The 22,373-nt window shown below is 35.2% G+C and overlaps 1 protein-coding gene across 1 annotated transcript in view; it reads left to right on the forward strand.

Moving 5' to 3' along the window:
• Positions 1 to 253: 253 nt before the first annotated feature.
• The window catches only part of RASA1 (RAS p21 protein activator 1), a 96,085-nt gene continuing 73,965 nt past the window's right edge, over positions 254 to 22,373 (forward strand). Inside the window, exon 1 of the mRNA XM_063082929.1 lies at positions 254 to 1,336. Coding sequence (XP_062938999.1) covers positions 816 to 1,336 — 521 coding nt within the window. The 5' untranslated portion in view covers positions 254 to 815. The remainder of the gene's footprint in view (positions 1,337 to 22,373) is intronic.

Here is a 22,373-nt window from a genome sequence, read left to right on the forward strand (position 1 = left end):
CGTGGGGAAGAGGCTGCCGCGCCGCCTCGCGCTCAGAAACGGAGATGGACAGCTAGCGCGGCCACGCACCGCGCGTCCCCGCCGCTTCCTTCCCTCCCAGCTCTTCCTTTTCCTCCCTCCAGGCCCGGTCCCCGTCGCCCCCGCGCCGGGAAAGCGCCTGCGCAGAAGCTGTCCTTCCCTCCTCCACCCTTCCTTCCCTCTGCCCCTCCTCCCTGCCCCGCCTTCCTTTCTCTGTTCGGTTTCACTAACTGAGAGCTCCAGGTAGAGAGCAGTTCAGCCAATTTCCCCACTACCCCGCCCCCTTTCCTCCTCATCTCCCCACCCCTCCCATCTCCAGCCTTGTGGAGGATGAAGCGGCTGCAGTGGCCCCAGCCCCAGCAGCGGCACCGGCGGTGGCTGCGGTGGGGGTGGCCGGAACTGGGGTGGTGAAGACGCGGTGGCGGCGGCTGAAGGGGCGGCAGCCGCCTCAGCCGCTTCCCCTGTGCTTTCCTTCCTCTTTAGTGCCGCCAGGAAGTTTTCCGCTTCTGTGCATGTGTGTGTGCGTGAGTGTGGGTGTGTAAGGTGAAGTTTGGGCGGCGTTTGTGCGGGCGTTGGGTTTTTTGCCCACTTCGCTTCCCGTAACCCGGGCAGCTCCGGAGCCTGGGCTGTGGCCCGAGGAGGAGGCGCGGCGGCGGGCTTTCTCCTTTTGTTGTTGTTTCCTCCGCCTGAGGAGCTGAAGGGGGGACGCGCCTGGGTGGGGCGGCTCGGAGCCCCGGCCTGGTGGCCCCCGGGGCTCCCGGGCGGGCGGGGTAGGGTAGAGTAGAGCGGGCTTCAACATGATGGCGGCCGAGGCCGGCAGTGAGGAGGGTGGCCCGGTGACTGCCGGAGCAGCAGGAGGCGGCGCGGCAGCAGGCTCCAGTGTCTATCCGGCAGTGTGTCGGGTGAAGATACCCGCGGCTGTGCCTGTGACGGCCAACCCCTATCCTGGGCTTGTGGAGGCCGGAGTGGCCGGGACTCTGGGTGGCGGAGCCGCTTTGGGGTCAGGGTTCCTAGGATCCGGGTCTGTGGCGGGTTCACTGGGGGGAGCCGTACTGACAGGAGGAGGTGCTGCTGCTGGCGTGGCTGGTGCTGCTGCTCCCGGACTTAGTGCAGAGATGGCTTTAACCAAGGGAACCACTTCGTTGCCTGCTGAGACCCTCGGACCAGGCGGCGGATTCCCCCCTCTGCCGCCGCCGCCTCCTCAGCTGCCCTCTTTGGGCGCTGGCCTGGGGACAGTGGACGAAGGTGACTCTCTGGATGGACCAGAATACGAAGAGGAAGAGGTGGCTATACCTCTGACTGCTCCTCCAACTAACCAGTAAGTCAAGACTGCTATTTAGGGTTTGGGGAAGCTGGCTCCAGGAAAGAAGTGGGAATGAAGAGGTAAAACTAATACCTTATTCTTTCAGTTGTGATTTATTCTGAAAAGTTTTGAAGCTTCAGGTTTCCTGCGTAGGGATTTAATTTGATCACTCATCTTCCCTACAGGCACATACTCCCTGGCGTCTTCGCAGCATGTTTATTGCTCCTCTGGGAAGATGTAAAGTTTTTAAGATGGGAAGCATGGGAAAATGTGTATCCAATGAGAACCGGATATGATTCTGCACCTTCCAAATTGTCCCAGGATTCAGCCGTTTGTAGCTGCCAAGGCAGTCATAATATATATTAACCCGCGTGTGTTCCCTGCTGAAGCTAGATGATTAGTGAGAAGCTTTGAATACAAATATTTAAACGTGTACTGTAATGCTGTGACTTGAAAAGTGCGTTGGTCAGAATGCTTTGTTTTTGTTGTACTTTAAATCCCAGCTTCTGTCTACTGAAAGCATAGTGCTGCAGAAAAGTTTTTAGATCACTGATGAAAACGTGGGTCAAAGAGAAAGGAAAGGAATTCTGTGAATTACAAATGTGATTAAGGGCCCATACTCCGAACAACGTAAATCATTCCATAGAATTCTCATTTGTTGATATTCGTGTCATGCTTTTATAGTTAACACTTCGGGAGTACAATATTGAGCGAAACAAAATTAATAGTGCTTTCCTCCAACACTTTTTCTGGTGGCCAGTACAGTATTCTATTTGAAAATTAATTCTGACAGTTTACTGCAGAATGTACAGGACAAATGACTTTTTTTTTTTTTTTTTTGTATGAGTTAGTATCTCCTCCTTACTTGTTCTCTTCATAAGGGAAATTAGGTATTTATTTATGAAGGTGGACCTTGAGATGTTGAGATGGAAAGTGACAGTAGCAGGCAAAACTTGTTTTATAGATCCTTCACATCAGTCTTAATTGATCCTGAGTATTTCAACAACCTTGGTGAATATCAGGAAAGATTTGGTTCATATGTTGACAGTCACTCTGGACGATTAGTAGTAATTTTTTTTTTTTGTTGTTGTTGTTGTTGTTTTGTTTTCTAATAAGCTTCTTCAGAGGATTTAGAAAGGACTTAAAAAATTAATTAGGAAAAGGTTCTGTAATTTTAATCCTTTTTTGACTTAAGGTTACATTTTTTGATACTTATGGTAGAAAAGTAAAGTTAGTTTTATTTACGCCAGCCACAGTATAGGAATGTTGTATTCCTTTTATATTATTCACTGCAGATTTCAGTTTTTTTGTCTCATTCCAACTTACTTCATATTTATGTGTTGCAGAGTGTTCTGAGAGTGTTCAGAATTAAATTTCACAGCACTGCTTGCACACCTTCAGTCTTTTTGAAAAAAGTCAGCTAAATGTTAAGTGCTCACTGCATGCTTGGTACTGTGGTTATAATAAACAAAATGAAACTTTTCATACTGGAAGAATCTACTCTTTTGCTGGTTCATAACTGATTGATTTAAGCATATTCAGGATATTGTAGTTCAAAAAAATTTAATAGACTTTTTTAGAGCAGTTTTAGGTTCTTAGCAACATTTAGTGGAAAGTACCATGTTCCCATTAAATTTTTAATAATAAGAATGATTGAAAAATTGTTTGTGAGAAGTCTGTTGTGTGATATTTTCATCATTATTATAGGTATTTGGGAATAAAAGTAATATTTGTATGGCTGTATATGATTTGTTTATGTTCTGAAAAGTACCACCTATTGCTTGTATGTTTTTAAAATTTGCCACTGAGAAGTACAAATTTCCCTCTCTTTTTAAATCTTAGATATCAACCCAGCGTCACTGGAGACAATACACAGTGTAGTGGTTAAGCATGCAAATTCTGAAGTTAGACAAGATTTGGGTTGGAATCCTAACTGCCACTTACTAGCAGTGTGATCTTGGAAAGGTCAGTTTCCCCTTCTGTAAAATGGGGATAATAATGGTACCTCCCTCATATGGTCTTTTTAAAGATTTAATTAGAACCCCAATCATATTCAGCATAGCATCTGGCATATAGTAAGTGTTTAATAAATAAATAGTCCCCCTTCCAAATAACAATAATATAATTTTATTGTCGTTAAATTGCCTACTTACTCTTTTGATATAGGGACTCCCTTATTAATAGCTATTTTAGAGAACGTTTTGAACTTCAAAGGCAAGTCTACCATGATTAATTGTATTAAAAATTTCAATTTATCTTTATAAGAGCTTCCAAAAGTAGGTTCTGCAATTTTAGAGGTAAAATATCTGTTTTTAAATGAAAGGAAAAAAGCCTTAGTAACTTGGTTAAATAATGTTATGTCTTTTGTAAAAGTATTGAAGAAATATTTTAGGAGTAACTGGTCACCTTAGTTATTGAAAGTATGGTATTAAGGAGGTTTAGGTCACAAGTGGTTTGTTAGACTCAAGTTCCCCGGTCAGGGAGTTGAACCTTGTTTCCAGCTGGTTTTGTGCTGTTGATCACAAGAGAGTCAAATGACAATATGCAGATAGACCAAAGCAAATATATTAACACTTACTATTTTGTATCTTGTTTTTCTATGTACATGGTGAATCATTAGTCTCATGTTTATTACTAAGCGTTTTCAATAGTTTGGTTAAGGCTGGAAAAGTTTGTGTAATTTTCACTATTACATTTATTAGATTTTTTTTATTTTTGCAAGTTTTGAGAAAATTAAAAAAAAAAAAATTCTACCACACTTTTTTCTGCCACAAAATGTTCTATATCTAAAACTGCTAACATATTTCTTTTTCAAGCGAGAAAATGTTAAAGGAGTTTGTCACTGGTACTCTCTGTAACGTTATGGAACTGCTTTTTATGTGCCTCGTTATGTCTTTCTCTCCTCTGTAGCGGTGAAGAATGGTGGGAAAGGAGTAGGTATAATACACCTTCAGTTAAACAGATTTTAACTGTCAGCCTTTAGTAGCAGGGAGACCTTGGCAAGAATCCAATCCACAGATATATATTGCTTGCTCTTACTGTATTTGGAACACTCAGTAATTAGTTGCCACCATTTAGAAATAGGAAGATTTAACACTTAAGAAGTCTGGATTTCTAGCATCTCTTGAAAAATCACAAGATTTTGCTATACCTGGTAGCCATTCCTGCTTGAGAATAGATTGCTAGAGATGAGTAGTAGTTGCCCCTTTTAGGTAGGTACTGAGCTCTCCAGTTTGCTGTATTCTCCACTCCGCCTGCTTTGCCTTTGATATTGCTATTTCCCTGGCATCTGGCCTAGATCTTTCCCTGAACCTAATATTCAGGCTTCTCAAGCCTGAAACTTTAATGGAAAGGAAACATGGAATGTAAATAGTACCTTTCTTTTTCTTAAAAATCATTTTACTGTCTCTACAAGAATAAAATCATACTTAATTTAGTCAACTAATTGCTGAAGGTTAATTTTAGGACATGTAATATTTATTGATTTTGTTATTGAATTCATTATAACTATGAGTGAGTCATTGTTTCTTGGGGGTGAGAATTGCAAAGATTAGTTATGGACAGAGTGGTTGCTGACTAGTATTCAGATATTTTTACTGTATTTGTATGATTATTAGAGCAATATAGTAGGTGCTTCAAGGGTTATAACAATGAGTAAAATGCCTCTTTTCTCAATGAGTGCCTCTTCCAGGGGAGTTTTAGGTCTAGTAGGAAGTTAAGTAAACTATGATTCAGGCTAGATTAAGATAAATGTCATGAGTGAAGTATGAACAAATGGTCATAGGGGTTAAAAAAATAAGAAGTTTGTATAATTAGGGTCGGTAAATTCCTTGAGGAAAAGTGTCAGGTATTGTTTCTCCTGCTGCTTAATAATTTTCTGAGCAAGAGTTTATTGGGTTCTGATGCCCTTTTCCTAATGATTCTATCAGGTCAAAAAGAATTGAGTTAAATGAGTATAAACTTTTGGCCCTTAGTGACAAGTCTGTTCTACTGAACTCTTAATTATTATTTACTTGTGGTCGGTCTGGAGAGAGGTTGAAGTGGGTGCCTGTAGTTACTGAGGTACAGAACACAGCCAAAAGCTAGAATTGGTCTGGATCATTGATTAGCCACTCTGAGGAAACCAGGCAAACATTACTGACAGAAATAAAAAGAAAAAGGACAGACATAAATTAAGAAGAAGAAAGGTAAAATTTCTGGTTGTTTTATTCCTTTCTCCTTACCGCATTAGGGAAATGGGCAGAATGTCTTTAAGAATACTAAAATACCCAAAATAGTACTTTGGGGGGAAATTTTTTATAATTATTAACAATAACAATTATTACCACTGGCATTTCTTGGTTGCTTACTACCAAACAGGAACCACTCTAATTGGTTTACAAGTATTGTTTTGGTTATTTATGGCTGCGTAATAAAGCACTCCAAAACTTAGTTACTAAAACAATAACAATCATTTATTTGCTTTTGATTCTAAAATTCAAGCAGGGTTTGATGGAGTCTGCTCTACCTGTCGTCTATTGGCTGTAACTTTCAAGGTGGCTTCTCAACTCTGAAATCTGATGGCTCAGCTGGGGTGGTTGGGACAGCTGGCGGATAGCTGGGCATCTCCCTTTCTTCCTCCCTCCCTCCCTGTATCTTTTCCAATTGAAGAAGCTTGGGCTTTTCATAATGAGGGAGCATTCTAAGAGGACAGACTCCAGTGTGACAATACTTACAAAGCCTTTGTTTTTCTCATATTTGCTAATGTTCCAATGGCCAATCCTAGTTACATGATCCAGTCAGATTTAGTATGGGAGGGGACTATAAAAGGGAATGAATACTGGAAGGTGAGATTTCTTGAGGGCATCAAAGTCACAGTATACCACATGTATTATTGTATACTAGTGGTAAAGGATGGGGTGGGAGAAAGGACAAATAATTATGAGTGTTCCCTTAGAACCCAAATAATAAATTGTGTTTCCTTAAATGATTCAAATATCACCACAATCGATGTTACTTTTTGGCTACCATTTTCTTAATTTTAAACCAAAAATATTGAATATGGATGTTGGTTATGATTCATTGTTTGAATATGCACGTATTTGTATGATAGGTATGTTATTCTGAAATCACTTGTAATACATTTCAGTTTGGGGCTAAGTTAAAAATAGTTATTAGATAACATACTTATGGTAACTTCTCCATGTCTTATCACATCTCAACAGGATTTGGGGTATGATTTTAGGCATTTTAGTGGTTATGTGATTTAGTGAGTACAACAGTGAACATTATGGGGGACAAAAATAAATGTAAAAGAATGTACAATCTAGTTGGGAGATGAAGTAGAGAAATAAGATGATAAAGTTGGTCTGCAGACATGTTGTACAGGTAGGTTTTTCAAATTCAGAGGATAGTTGTGGAAGAGTTGAAAAAATGAAAGTAAATGAAAGAATGATATTGAAATTTCTTGTCATAGTCCTCTTATTGGAATTTTATAGAGAGAAAGTTTGACTGACTTTTGTAGCATTGGTGTTTGATATTATAGTCCTAAGATGATATGCATACATACATAGAATTTTAGTGATAGAACTCTTTCATTACCCAGGTACAGAAGTAGACTTAGATAGAGTGTTGCTTAAGTTCACGTAGCAAAGTTGTGGTAGAACTTGGACAGAACCCAGTTCTCATTATTTTTCAGATATCTTCAGATTTGGGTAATATTTATAATTAATTTTTTTTTTTTTTTGAGGGAACCAAATGACAAAGGCCCAGTATTTACTAATCTCATTTGCTGTATGTCTGATACTTTACATAGATTATCTTACAACTACATAGGTGTTCCTTGGTATCTATAGGGAATTAGTTCTTTGTGCTTGGCAGATACCAAGATCCATTGATGCTCAAGTCCCTTATATAAAATGACATAGTATTTGCATATAACCAATGCAGGTATACTTAATCTCTAAATAATGCCTAATATAGTGTAAATACTATGTAAATAGTTGTTATACTGTATTTTTTATTTGTATTATTTTTTATTGTTGTATTGTTTTTTTTTATTGCTTTTTTTTTGCCAAATATTTTCCATCTATGGATGCAGAATCCATGGATACGGAATCCATGGATACGGAGGAGGGCTGACTGTATAGTGAGAATAGGTATTATCCTCATTTTTATTGCTGAGAAAACTGAGTGATAGAGCTGGAATTCTAATGCAAATACTATACTTTTTTGCTTTTTACTCTGCCTTGCCCCCTTCCAGTATGTAGAAACACACACACACACACACACACACACACACTCTCTCTCTCTCTCTCTCTCTCTCTCTCTCTCTCTCTCTCTCTCTCTCTACATACACACATGAAGGTAGTTGAAAAAGTTAGTGGAAAAATGGAATTGTCTATCTAAATATGATCTCTCTAATTTTTAAATTAAACTTTCTATTTTGACAAAATTGTAGATTCATATGCAGGTTTAAGAAAATATAGAGATGTATTCTTACCCATTTTACCTCAGTGATAACATCTTGCATAAGTGTGGGATAGTATTACAACCAGGAAATTGACATTGATATAATCCACTTATCTTATTCAGATTTCAGCAGTTTTACATACACTCATTTGTGTGTGTTTGTGGTGCAGTTAATTCCATGAAGTTTTATCACATGTGCAAATTTGTGTAATCCTCACCATACTAGAGATACAGAATGGTTTTATCACCACCTGGCTTCCTTGTGCTGCACTTTTATAAGCAGGCTGTCCTTTTTCTTCCCCTCCTTTTTTCCCTAAGCCCTGGCAACCATTAATCTTTTCTTCATTTTGTCATTTAAAGAAATTATATAAATGGAACTATACAGTATGTAACATTTGGGGATTAGCATTTTTACTCAGCATAATTCCCTCAAAATTAATCTAAATTGTAGTACGTATTAATACTTTGTTTCTTTTCATTGCTGAGTAGTATTTCATGGTATGATGTACCACTGTTTGTTTATCTTTTCAGCCATTGGAGAACATTTGGATCATTTCCAGTTTGGCTGTTGTGAAAAAAGCTGCTGTAAACATTTGTGTATATGTTTTTGTGTGAATATAAGTTTTCATTTCTGTCAGGTAAATGCCCAGAGTATTATTGCTGGATTGTATGGTGGTTTCATGTTCACTTTTATAAGAAACTGCCAATCTGTTTTCTAGAATGGCTTTATCTTTTTACATTCCCACCAGCAATGTATGAGTATGAGTGATACAGTTTTTCTGTATCCTCACCAGCATTTGATGATGTCACCATTTTTATATTAGCCATTCTGATAGATTTTTGGGATATCTCATTGTGGTTTTAATTTGCATTTTGCTAATGGCTAATGATACTGCAAATTTTTTCATGTGCTTATTCGCCATCTGTATATTCTCTTTGGTGAAATATCTGTCTGTGTCTTTTGCCTATTTTCTAATAGGGTTTTTTTTTTAATTGTTGAGTTTTGAGAATTCTTTACATATTGTAAATATTAGTCCTTTGTTTGTTGGATATTTGGTTTGCGAATATTTTCTTAGTCTGTAGCTTGTCTTTTTTCCCTCTTAACAGGGCCTTTTGCAGAACAAGAGTTTAATTTTGATAAGGTCAAATTTATTGATTTTTCCTTTTATAGATTGTACTTTAAGAGGCAAGTCTAAGAACTCTTTGCCTAGCTTAGGTCTAAAGATTTTCTCTTGTGTTTGTTTCTAAAAGTTTTATAGTTTTGCAATTAAGTGCATGATCCATTTTGAGTTAATTTTTGTATAAAGTATGAGATTTAAATTGAGCTTCAGTTTTTTTGCCCTGTGGGTTTCAAACTGTTCCAGCACCATTTGTTGAAAAGGCTTCACCTTCCTCCATTGAATTGCTTTTGCACTTTTGTCAAAAACCAGTTGGGCATATTTGTGTGGGTCTACTTCTGGATTCTCTGTTCTGTTGATCTGTGTCTCTATGTGCTAATACCACATTTTTGATTACTGTAATAAGTCTTAATATCAGTCAGAGTGATTCCTTCAATTTTACTCCTTTTTGTTGTGGTTTTAGCTATTCTAGGGCTCATGCCTTTACATGTAAATTTTAGAACAAGCTTAGCCATGGCTACAGGATCTTTGTTTGAGTCTTCATAGGAATTTCATTAAACCTATAGGTCAGTTTGGGGGAGACTTGAAATCTTTACTGTATTAACATGGTATGTGTCTCTTTATTTAGGTCTTCTTTGGTTTCTTTAATCAGCATTTTGAAATTTTCAGTATATAAGATTTGTACATCTTTTGTTAAATTCATCCTTAATTTTTTTGTTTTCTTTGGAGTGAGTTTGACTTATTGTCTTTTAATTTTAGTTTCCACATGTTCACCGTTGGTATATAGACACATAATTTTTATTTTTATTTTTTTTTATTTACTTTTTAAAAAATAACCTTTATTTTTTAAAAGCTAAAATATAATTTTTTAACAAAAAAGAAATACAGTTGATTTTTGTATGTTGGTCTGGTATCATAGTCTTACCTTTCAGTCGTAAGAGTCCTTTTATAGATTCCATGGCATTTTCTACATAGACAACCATGTCACCTGCAAATAGGGACAGTTTTATATGTTTCTTTTTGATCTGTGTGTCTTTTATTTCTTTTTCTTGTCTTACGTCAATGGCTAGAATTTCTAGTTCTATGTTGAATAAGAGTGGTGAGAGTGGACATCCGTATCTTGTGTCCAGTTGTAGGTAAAAAATATTCAGTGTTTCACCATTAAACATGATGTTAAATGTAGGCTTGCTTGCTTATTTATTTATTTATTTAATGGGTGCTTTTTATCACATAGAGGTAGGTCATCTCTCTTCCTAGTTTACTGAAAGTTTTTATCATAAATAGGTGTTGGATTTTGTTAAATGTCTTTACTGAGTCACTTGTATAATCATGTGATTTTTTTTTTTTTTTTTCTTTAGCCTGTTGGTATGTTAGATTACTCTGATTTTTGAATGTTGAATGAGCCTTGCTTACCTGTAATAACTCCTACTTGGTCATGGTATAGAATTCTTTTCAAACATTGCTGAATTTAGGTTTCAGTCTAAGTTCATGACAGTTAATGGTCTGTAGCTTTCTTGTGATATCTTTCTCTTTTTTAAATATCTGAATAATACTGGCTGTAATAGTATGGGGTAGGATGTATTTCTGCCTCTACTCTTTTTTGGAAGAGTTTATAAAGTATTGATATTATTTCTTTTTCAAATATTTGGTAGAATTTTCCAGTGAAACCATCTGGGCCTGGGACTTCTTTTTTTGGGAGTTTTAAAGTTATGAATTCTTTTGTTTTCTCTCTTTTTTTTTTTGTCAATATTGCTAAAGGTTTATTAGTTTTATTAATTTTTTCAAATGATCAGCTTTTTGTTTTATTGGCTTTTCTCTGATTTCCTGTTTTTAGTTTCACTGATTTCTGCTCTTTTATTATTTCCCCTGTTCTGCTTGCTTTTTCTAGTTTCTTGAGGTTGCAATTTGAGACGATTGATACCTTTCCTGTTTTCTAATGTCAGCATTTGATGTTATACATTTCCCACTTAGCACTGCTTTAGCTGCATCCTACGTCTTTTGATATATTATTTTTACTTTTATTCAATTCTGTTTATCTTTTAAAATATACTTTGAAACTTACTCTTTGGCCCATTGATCATTCAAAAGTGTTTAATTTCCAAGTGTTTTGAGACTTACAAGACATATTTTTATTACTGATTGCTAGTTAGAGAGTTTTATGGTCAAAGAACATACTCTTATGATTTTAATTCTTTTAAGTTGAGTTTGTTTCATGGACCAGGATATGGTCTATCTTGGGGAATTTTCAGAAGGCACTTGAAAAAAATGCATATCATGCTGTTGTTTGGAGGAATGTTCTATATATGTCAGCTAAATCCTGTTGATTGATTGTATTATTTAAAACTTTCAAATCTGCTGATTTTCTATTTAGTATTGAGTCTCTCAGAGGGGAGTCTTGAAGTTCCAACTGCAATTGCAGGTTTGTTTATTTCTCCTTTCAGCTCTGTCAGTTTTTACTTAATATATTTTGAAGCTTGGATGTTTGGTTTGTACACACTTAAGATTGTTATATATTTTTGGTGGATTGATCCTTTTATCATTATATAATGTCCTCCTTTTTTGTCTTTGCTCCAAAGTATATCTAATGTTAATACAGCCACTCCTGCTTTTTTGGTTCGCTTGCAGGTATCTTTTTATGTCCTTTTACTTTCCCTATGTTATATTTTAAGTGAATTTGTTGTAGACAGTTTATAGTTGAGGCTTTTTTAAAAAAAATTCACACTTCAATCTCTGCCTTTAATTGGTGTGTTTGTTTATTTTATTTTATTTATTTTTTCGGTCACTTGCCTATATGGGGATCTGAACCCTTGACCTTGGTGTTATAACAGCACTCTGTAACCAGCTGAACTCACCAGCCAGCCCCCTAATTGATGTATTTAAACCATTTACATTTATGATAATTATTGATATGTTAGGTCTTAAGTCTGCCATTTTATATTTTGTTTTCTGTTTTTTATTTCTCTGTGTCTTTTTTCTTGCTTTCCTACAGGCTCTTTGAATAGTTGTTAGGATTACATCCTGATTTATTTATAGTGTTTTTGAATGTATCACTTTGTAGCATCTTCTTAGTAGTTATCCTAGATATTAAAATATGCATACATAAGTTACCACAGTTTACTGATATAAACATTTTACCAGTTTGAGTGAAGTGTACAAACTGTACTTCTCTTTATCTTCTCACTTTGTAAATATCACTGTCTTGGATATTTCTTCTACATGCATTAAGGAGCGTATCAGATGGTGTTATAATTTTTTTATTTTGGTAAAATAAATGTAACGTAAAATTTTACTATTTTTAAGTGTACAGTTCCATGTCATTAAGTACATTCACATTGTTGTACAAGTATCACCAGCATCAATCTCCAGAACTTTTCCATCTTTTCCAAGCTGAAACTCTGTACCCATTAAACACTAACCCCCTATTCCCCTCTCCCCCAGTCATTGGTAACCACCATTTTACTTTCTGTCTCTATGAACTTTATTACTCTAGGTACCACATATAAGTGAAATCATACAATATTTGTCCTTTTGTGGCTGGCTTATTTCACTTAGCATGTCTTCAGGGTTCATCCATTTTGCAGCATGTGTCAGAATTTTCTTTTTCAGACTGAATAATATTCCATTATATGTGTATATCACCTTTTGTTTGTCCATTTATCTGTAGATGGATGGACGCTTGGGTTGTTTCCACCTTTTGGCTATTGTGAATAATGTACATGTAGTGTACAAATACCTGTTTTGAGTTCCTGCTTTCATATACCCAGAGGTGGAACTGTTGGATCATATGGTAATTCTGTTTTTAACTTTTTGAGGGATCACCAAACTATTTTCCACAGTAGCTACACCATTTTACAGTCCCACCAGCGATGTATGAGGGTACAATTTCTCTAGACCTTTGTCAATACTTCTTGCTACTTTCTGTTTCCTTGATAATAGCTATTCTCGTGGATGTGAAGTGGTATCTGATTGTGGTTTTGGTTTGCATTTCCTAATGATTAGTGATGCTGGGCATTTTTTCATGTACTTATTGGCCTTTTGTGTATCTTTTTTTTGAGATATGTTTATTGAAGTCATTTGCCCATTTTTGAATTGTATTGTTTGACATTTTTGTTGTTTATTTGTAGGAGTTCTTTATACATTCTGGATATCAATCCCATATCAGATATATGATTTTCAAGTATTTTCTCCCATTCTGTGGTTTACCTTTTTACTCTGTTGACAGTGTTCTTTGATGCACAGAGATTTTTAATTTTGATGCATCCCAACTTTTTTCTTTTGTCTATATATTTGTATTTCAGCCATTGGCTATGATTTTACAACCTCTGGAGTAGAAAGTAGTCTCTTGTTTTTGCCCATCTTTGCTTTTTCCATTGTTTTTTCTTCTTTGTTCTAAAATTCCTTCTTTTATTATTGGAAGAATTTTCTTATCTGTTATTTAAGGATATGCCTTCCAGTGACAATTTCTCTTAGTTTTCCTTTGCCCGTGAATATCTTTATTTCACCATTGTTGCCAAAAGATAGTTTCATCAGGTATAGCATGTGTGGTTGTTAGTTCTTTTCTTTCAGCACATAAAAATTTTGTGCCACTTTCTTCTGACTTGTGATATTAGATGAGAAATCTGTTGTCATTTTTGACAATATAAGTAATGTGTCTTTTCTCTGTGGTTGTTTTAGAGATATTTTTCTTCGTCTTTTTTAAAAATTTTAATGATGATTATGTCAAGACATAATGTCTGTGGGTTTACCTGTTTGAGGTTTGTTCACTTCTCAAACTTGTAGGTTTATGTTTTTCTCCAAATTTGGATATTTTTGGCCATTATTTTTTGAATACTTTTTCAACTTCATCCACTTTCTCTTTTCTTAATGGGTCTCCAATGATATGGCATTAGATCTTTTGTTATTTTCTCACAGGTCATTGAGACTGTTAATTTTTCAGTCATTTTTTTCTTCGTTGTTCAGATTGGGTAAATTCTATTGATCTGTATGTTCTCAAGTTCACTGATTCTATCCTCTGTGATCTCTACTAATTGAGCCTCCAGTAAGTTTTTAAAAAATTAATTAATTTTAAGTTGACAAATAAAAGTTGTATGTATGGTGCACAACATGATGTTTTAAAATATTGCATACATTGTGGAATGGCTAAATTAAGCTAATTAACATGTTCAATATCTCACATACTGAGCATTTTTTTACACTGAGAACACTTAAAATCAGTGATTTCAAGTATACAATACATTGTTATTAACTATAGGCATCGTACTGTACCGTAGATCTCTTGAACCTATTTCTCCTGTTTAAATGAAATTTTGTTTCCTTTGATCAGTATCTTCCAAACCTCCCCTCCAGTAAGTTTTGTGTGTTTGTCATGGTAGGGTTTATTTTTTAATTGCAATTTTCAATTTGATAATTTTCAATTTTTTTAACTTATATTTCTTTTCTGAGATTTTCTCATTTTGCATCCATTTCAGCAGAATTTGTGATTGATTGTTGAAGCATTTTTTTATGATTGCCTGCTTTAAAATCTGTAAAAAATCTTGTCGGAAAAATAGAATGATTTAATCATGACCCCTCGCCTTCCTCTCAGGTTGCCCGTGGTACAGCACATTCTTTGTAAGCAAATTGTATGTTGGGGGTGGGGCTAGTGTGCATGCACGGCACCACGACCTTGGCTGGCATCTGCCTTGAGCATCCGCCTGCGCGGGCATGCTCTCCAACCTATGGCTTCCAAGGACCTGTTTGCTGGTTACCTAGCTCATAGACCTGCATGTAAGGGGTCTGGTGACCCAGCCTGGCGTGTGAAGGGTTTGTGACCCAGTCCGGACAACAGGCTTGAGGGGTCTGTGAGCTTCAGACCCAGCCCGAGCCCGACAAATGGATCACTCAGCAGGATTACGGGCCGGTAAAAGAGCTCGACAATTGGGGACGTCAGTAGGATTCTGACACTAGCCTAGCACCACAACTGGTGTGGTCGTGGAGATCCCCCCCCCTTTTTTTTTGGAGGGTGGTAGGTAAGAGGATCTAAACCCTTTTCCTCCCTAACCAACTGAGCTAATCCGCTGGACAACCTCCCTACCTTCTTGCCCCCAGAAATGATACCTCTTTATATGCATTTACTTATGGATATTTGAATAAATAAATATGAGTACCTCCTTAAAGCTGAATGAGAGCAATAATAGATCTTTTTTTTTTAAAACAGGTTTTTATCTCCTTTTAAGAGTATTAGTGTTTTTAAAACTAAATCATTGTTAGCTTTCTTTATTGAGCATCAACTGCATAAAAATTCTTTCATACATTATTTCACTTAAGTGACTATTGGTTGCTCTCTCTGAAGATAGATAGGTAAATAGGTAGATAGTGTGCTTGGTCGTTTACCCATATCAATGGAGTTTTAGGGTAGCTGCCAAAGCATGGATTTACAGCACATTCCTAATGACTAGGTTAAGAGTGACCATATGAGAGCTTAGGAATATTTCACTTCTTTTTAGTTTCTTCATGACTAAGAAAGCTAATCCAGGTATCTAGAGTGGAATTGCTACTGTACATATCACTTATGGGACACTGCAATGCTTATTGCTGGTGGTAGGAGAAATAAAATTTCAGTTAGATTTTAATAGTACTTTGGAATCGTGAGAATTCTCTACATTTGTCATTGTTGACAGTTAAAGAGAAGTTAACATGTTCAGGTTTGCCTCTGGAAGAAGAAGAAAAAAGAGTTAACTGTGTTTTTTTAAAAAGTATGTACAAGGGCACTTCAAAAAGTTCCTCGAAAAATAGAATTAAAATATAATACAAATCTTTCTATGAACTTTTTGAAGTACCCTCACGTTTGCTTTTAGTCATTATATGAATTTGATTAATTTCTCATGGAGTTTGGAAGAAAGGAATGCAAATTTTACACTGTCAGGAGACTGTATCCTCTAGTTAATATTATAATTCTTGAATATATCTTCCTTTGTGACCATTGGGATCAGAGTCTTTTATCATGAAGCCATTTTAAAAATAATAACAAAAGTGAATAGGAAATGCCCAATATTTTTGTTTTGAAGCTTTTTCAGTGACTTATTTTATGTAGTGTGATAAAATAACATTTGACTTTAACAGTGTCAGAAGTCCTACAAAGTCTTAGGGTACTGTGGAGAAATAGCATCTTTTAATAAATTAGTATTAATTTTTGTGGAAATTGTGTTATTTGCCTAGTGCACAAGGCTAGCAAGGGAGTTCAAAAGAAGAAAAGTTGATATGTAATAGCTAGGAGACATATTGTGTTATGCTTTGAATGTCAAGGTAAGGGTTAGCTCATTGTAGTGTAGATAATGTGAAATCCACAAAATGCAATCCGTTTCTCAGAGTTTCAAAATAATTTTTTATTTTTAAGATTTTAGTCAATTTGCCTCTTTTTCTCTGTCTTACCCACCCCAGTCTAATCAGTAACTAAGACTGTTCTGTTCTACCTTAAATTGCTTTAGAATCTTAACATTTTTTTTTTATCTCCTATCTTTTGGTTCAAACCCTCATTTCCTCTTTCTTCCTGTTGGAGTAGTGTGTTAATTTTCTCCTCGTTCCTGATCTCTTCCTCAGCCGATCAGTAACTTTTTGTTAATGGCTTTCAATTTTTTTTTACTTCATCCTAAGTAAAAATTAAGAAATTCCTTGTACATTGTAACACAGAACTTATTATGTGTATGTCTAAATAAAAACAAAAGAAAATGAAACCAAAGTTTAATGAAAAATACCCTTTTCAATTACTGCTTGTGATGCATTTTATTTTCTTTTTAATTCTGTGTGTTCTGCTTAAAAAAAATACTGATGGAAAGCAACTAAATTGAATTTGAAACTCCCAACAGTGTAAAAAAACTGCTTTGTATTACTTATATGATCTTGTAAAGACATTTTATACTCTTTCTTGAAACATTTTCATGAGTCTCCACTTTGTAAAGAGTAGTGGCTTTTAATCCAATTTTGACCATGATTCACCAAAAGAAATAGATTTTACGTCTGTGACCTAGAACACACATATAAACAGAAACAAAAGTTTGGTGAAAAACTATTTACCCTTACTACCTGTGATGCATTCTATTTTCTATTCTGTACTGTTATCTTCTATTTTACTTAATTAAGAAAATACTGATTGTGATCTAGTAAATTGATTTCTTTCCCCAATAACTTGAGACTTGCGTGCTGATACAAAAAATTAAAGCCACCTTATTATGTTCTCCAATATTTTATGTTTCATCAGTACTGTAGTGTTTGTTCCTTTAAGTTGCTATGTAGTTTTATGTCTCTCCATTTACCATTTCTTCTGTCTGGGACGCCTTTCTCCCTATCTTGATTGCATGACATATTCTCATTCATTCATTCTGAATACAGTTGAGACATTACGAAAGGTGGCATATTATGACAAAAAATAAAGGTTTCTTCTCAAATAATGATAACAATGATCTCATCAAACAAACTTGAAGAAAAGTGTTTTCTCAGCAAATTAAACCACAATATCTCAGTTAAGTCAATATGCAGTAAATTATAGAAGTTTTGTGGTTAGAAAGCCTGACAGTAACCTGCTTGGTGTAGTACTGATGTATAAATAATGAGGATTGTAGTAAAAGGCATGGTCATAATGGAGTCATAGAAAATGGAGCCTTATTAAGGATTAGCTTGTCAGTGATCATCAAGTTCAAGTGAGTGTGATTTTTCAGCCCAAAGTAAACCTATTTGTTTCTGATGCAGTTATTTATTGTTTTATTATGTAAATGTTTTCATTAAATATATGAATTGTCTATAACCTTTTGCTCAGATTGCATCTCACTAAGCAAACTCCATCATAAGTTTTTATGTTGAGAAATTTGAAATTACAGAGAAGTTAGGAATACTGTACCAAGAAACCATATATCCTTTACCTTTACAATTTGCCACATTTAGTTTATACCCTTTTTTTTTGTATATATTTAAGGTGTACAACACAATGTTTTGATAAACATATACACAGAGAAGTAATTACTATTGTAGAGTAAATTAACATACCCATCATCTCACATAGTTAAGCTTTTGTGTGTGGGGGGGGGTAAGAGTACTCCCCCAAATACGGAATGCTTCACAAATTTGCATGTCATCCTTCCACAGGGGCCAAGTATATATGCTGCCAGAGTGAGCACTGTATATGGTTCCTATAGAAGAAGGGGAACATTTGACACCTACCTTCTGGTGATAGGTGATATTGAAGTGAATCGTACATTTTGCATTTATATAGGAATCAGAAACCTATATAAATTTTGAAAGAGTAAGTCAAGTATGTAATGAAATGACATCTTAATATTATATAGAGGCAGCAATGCTAAGAAGTTATGCTGTTTTCTTGTGGTTTTTTTCATTGGATACGGTATAATTTATGGCCAAGAAGAAATGACCAATAAAGCAATAATAAATAGATATTTTAGTGTTGCTTATTAAGATTTAGAGGAGCTTCCCTAGCTGGGAAGCTTATCCTATTTATTAATGACGAAATGTGGTAGAAACATGATAGAAAACTTCTGGATAAAATCATATGCAATTGTATTTGAGCTAATATCTACAATTCTTTTTTTTTTCTTTTTTTGGCAGCCAGCCTGTATGGGGATCCAAACCTGTGACCTTGGTGTTACAAGGCTGCGCTCTAACCAACTGAGCTAACTGGCCAACCCTATGTCTACATTTCTAATTGCTTTGTTCTAAGAATGTTAAAATGATGAGTTTTAGAATAATGCCTATAATAGTTGGGGGTGGAGGAGCTTTTTTATATAAAGAGATACTCAAATTTTTTAGCACTGAAAAAGTTGAAAAAAATGAATGGATATGATTACACTTTACATAATTACTTAATGTACAGCGAAAGTGAAAAATGGTGACAAAATCCTGAGATATGTAAAAATGCACATGCCAAAGAGGCAGAAGCATGGAATCCTGTCATATCGCTGACCTTAGTGGGCATGAGGCATTAGTCATAGAAAGACAGAACAGATGAGACAGGTCTAGGGCCTGGCTCTGTGTCATCCATTGACTCTGATATTAGTATGCACTGCAGAGTCTTAGAGCAAAACGTATGTGAATTTTCAAAAGTTATTACAATCTTGGCCTATACAAACATTTTGCAGTATTGAGGTTTAAGGGAGATTAAGCCCAAAATGATGTAATAGATGAGCGGGAGGGCAACAGCTGGATCGTGCAGTTATGAGGTGTTAAGTGTGGATGTAACTTTGACTGCCTAATATTCTTTTACACATACACACGCACGCAAGGAGTTCTTCAAAACGTTCATGGAAAGATTCATATTGTCTTTTAATTCCATTTTTTGCACAAACTTTTTGAATTACCCTCATGTATTAGTCCGTTTTTGTGGCTTATAAAAAAATACTTGGCATTGGGTGATTTATAAAGAAAATGAAATTTATTGCTTACATTTTCTGAGGTAAGGAAAACCACATCTGGTAAAAGCCTTGGTGGTGGTGACAGTAATGGTAGAGTATCACATTGCGGATATGGTGGAGCAGAGAGAAAAAACTAACCTCCTCCTTCAGTCTCCTTTTAATGCTTTCCAAACCATGCCCATAACCATCATTTTTAATTCATTCGCTATGGCATGGTCCTACAATCTAATCACCTCTTCAAGGGCCCATCTTTCAGTTACCATAATAGGGTTTCTGATCCTCAACAGTTAATAGTGGGGATTAAATTTAGGGGGAATGTTCAACCTAAGACATCTCATATATCCACACATACTATTGTATATATTATATATACACTATTATATATTATATATATAAAGACTTTTCATATATATACACACACCATTATATATATAATATGTTTTATGATATATAAAACATATGTACACATACTACTGTTTTTAAGCACGCTTCCTTAAATGTTGAAATGAACATATGAAGAGTTCTTCTGTATTTAGAACTACTTTTTTCTTAAGTTTGCTTTTTATTGAAGTATAACACACATAAAGCACAAGCATAAATGTTGGCTCAATGAATTTTAGCAAGTGGATGTACCTATATAATCCATACTTAAAACCAAGAAAACAGTATATTAATGGCATCCTACATATCCTTTTGTGAATGTTCCCAGTCTAATACTCACACCACTTCTCCCAAGGTAAACAAAATCCTAATATTTTTGACTTTCTGAATTTTATATAAGTTGAATCATATAATACATATTCTTTTGTGTATTATGTTGTTAACTTTATGTTTATGAGACTTATCCATGCTGTTGCATGTAGCACTATTTCATTAATTTTCATTGCAAATAGTATTGCGTTGCGACTGTGTGAGTGTATTATCCTTTTTACTAGTGATGGACGTGACATTTAGGTTATGTCTAGTTTTGTCTATTATAAATAGCATTACTATGAGTTTTCTGGTAATGACTTTTGATGAACTTACGTATGCATTTATGTTAGTTATATATCTAGGATTAGAATTGCTGGGTCATCGGATGTTCATATGATAAGCTTGGTAGATAGGTAATGCTAGATAGCTTTGCAAAGTATTTGTATCAGTTTACATTCTGAGCAGCAATGTATGAGAATTCTAGTTGCTCCATATTCTTGTCAGTGCTTGTTATTGTTTGTCTTTTTCATTGTAGCAATTTTTGTGGGTGACGGTAAAATAGTCCTTGTGGTTTCAATTTATATTTTTCTGATGAAATGACTAGTGAAGGTGTGTATCTTTTTATGTATTTATTGGCCATTTGGATAACCCCTTCCATGAAGTGGCTGTTCAAGTCTTTTGCCTAGTTTTCGATTGGTTTGTCTTCTTTTTTCATATTAATTTCTGGTTCTCTATCCTTTGAGTCCTTTGATGAATGTGTATCTTACAGATATCTTCAATTGTCTACTTTGTCTTTTCACTCTCTTATAGCTGTTTTATGATGATCAGAAGTTCTCAATTTTAATATGTCAATTTTTCCCTTTAGGGTTGGTGCTTTTTGGTTATGTTTGAAAAGTCTTTACCTGCCCTAAGGATATGAATATATGTGCCTATGTTTTTTTCTAGAAGCTTTATTGTTTTATCTTTTTCTTCTAGGTATAACATATATATGGAATTGATTTTTGTGTATGGAGGAAGGAAGAGGTTGGATTCACTTTTTCAGAAAACATGGATATTTAGTTGACCCATTTCCATGAACTAAAAAAAGCCCATCATTTTCAGGTTTACCATTGTCATAAATCAATGGCCATGTATGTGTGAGTCTGTTACTCACATCTCAGTTCTGTTCCATTGGTCTACTTGTCTATCTTTGCAATAATTCTTGATATATAATAGCATAACTAATTGTTCTTCTGTAGGACCCTTAGGATGTGCTTTTTTCATTACTGAAATTGTAAATTTGTGAACTTTTTCTTTGCTCGTTCAGCCTTATTAGAATCTAACAATTTTATTAGCTTTTCCGAGAACGAATTATTGATTTTTTCCCCTGAAGTTTTATGTTATACCTTTGCTTTTGATTTCATTAATTCTGTTCTTTTCTATTTTCTTTATGCCTTGTCAGGTTTAACTTTTCATTCTTTTTCTAATTTCTTGAGGTAGATACTTAAATAATTGTTCTCAGTCTTTTCTTTTTTAATATAAGCATTTAAGGCAACAGATTTCTAAGTATACCTTCAACTGCATGTCACATATTGTTGTATGACCTGTCTCCATTGTGATATCTTCTTTGATTCAAGAGTTAAGAAGTATATTGCTTAATTTCCAAATATCTGGGAACTTTTAAGTTTTGGGGGGAGTTAGTGTTTCCTTGATTAATTTCGTCGAGGCCAGAGAACATAATCTGAATGATTTCAGTCCTTTGAAATGAGGCTTGCTTTTAAAATGCTTTAGCATATGGTCAGTTTTGGATAAATGTTCCATGCTCACTTGAAGGGCATATGTATATTCTTTTGTTCTTGATGGGATTTTCTTTATAGGTAAGTTATATTTATGAATCTTGGTCATATCTTATTATGTGTTCACTGATTTTTTTTTTCCTCTTGTCTGCTCTTATCCACTATTGAGAAAAATATGGAAAGTTTCTCATTGTACTGCAGCTGTGGATTTATTTTTAGAGGATTTGTCTATGCAGAACTATGTATAGTTCTGTTTTTGCTTTAAATATTTTGATATATTACATTTAGAATAGCTTAAATTCTTGACAAATTGATCTCTTTGTTATTATGAAATGTCCCTTATTATCTCTAATAATAATGCTTTATTTTTTTTGGTAGCTGGCTGGTATGGTGTTACCAGCACCACACTCTCTCAATTGAGTTAACTGGCCAGCTCTGTAATAAAACTTCTTGTCTTAAAATCTAGTTTGACTAATATCAACTTTCTTTGATTTGTGCTAGTATGGTATAATCTTTTTCCATCCTTTTACTTTCAACCTTTCTGTGTTTTTATATTTAAGATGATTTTCTTATAAAATATTATAATAATCTAATAATTATAATTGTTTCATTCAGTCTG

This window comes from Cynocephalus volans, chromosome 2 (genome assembly GCF_027409185.1).
Source record: "Cynocephalus volans isolate mCynVol1 chromosome 2, mCynVol1.pri, whole genome shotgun sequence".
Taxonomy (NCBI): domain Eukaryota; kingdom Metazoa; phylum Chordata; class Mammalia; order Dermoptera; family Cynocephalidae; genus Cynocephalus; species Cynocephalus volans.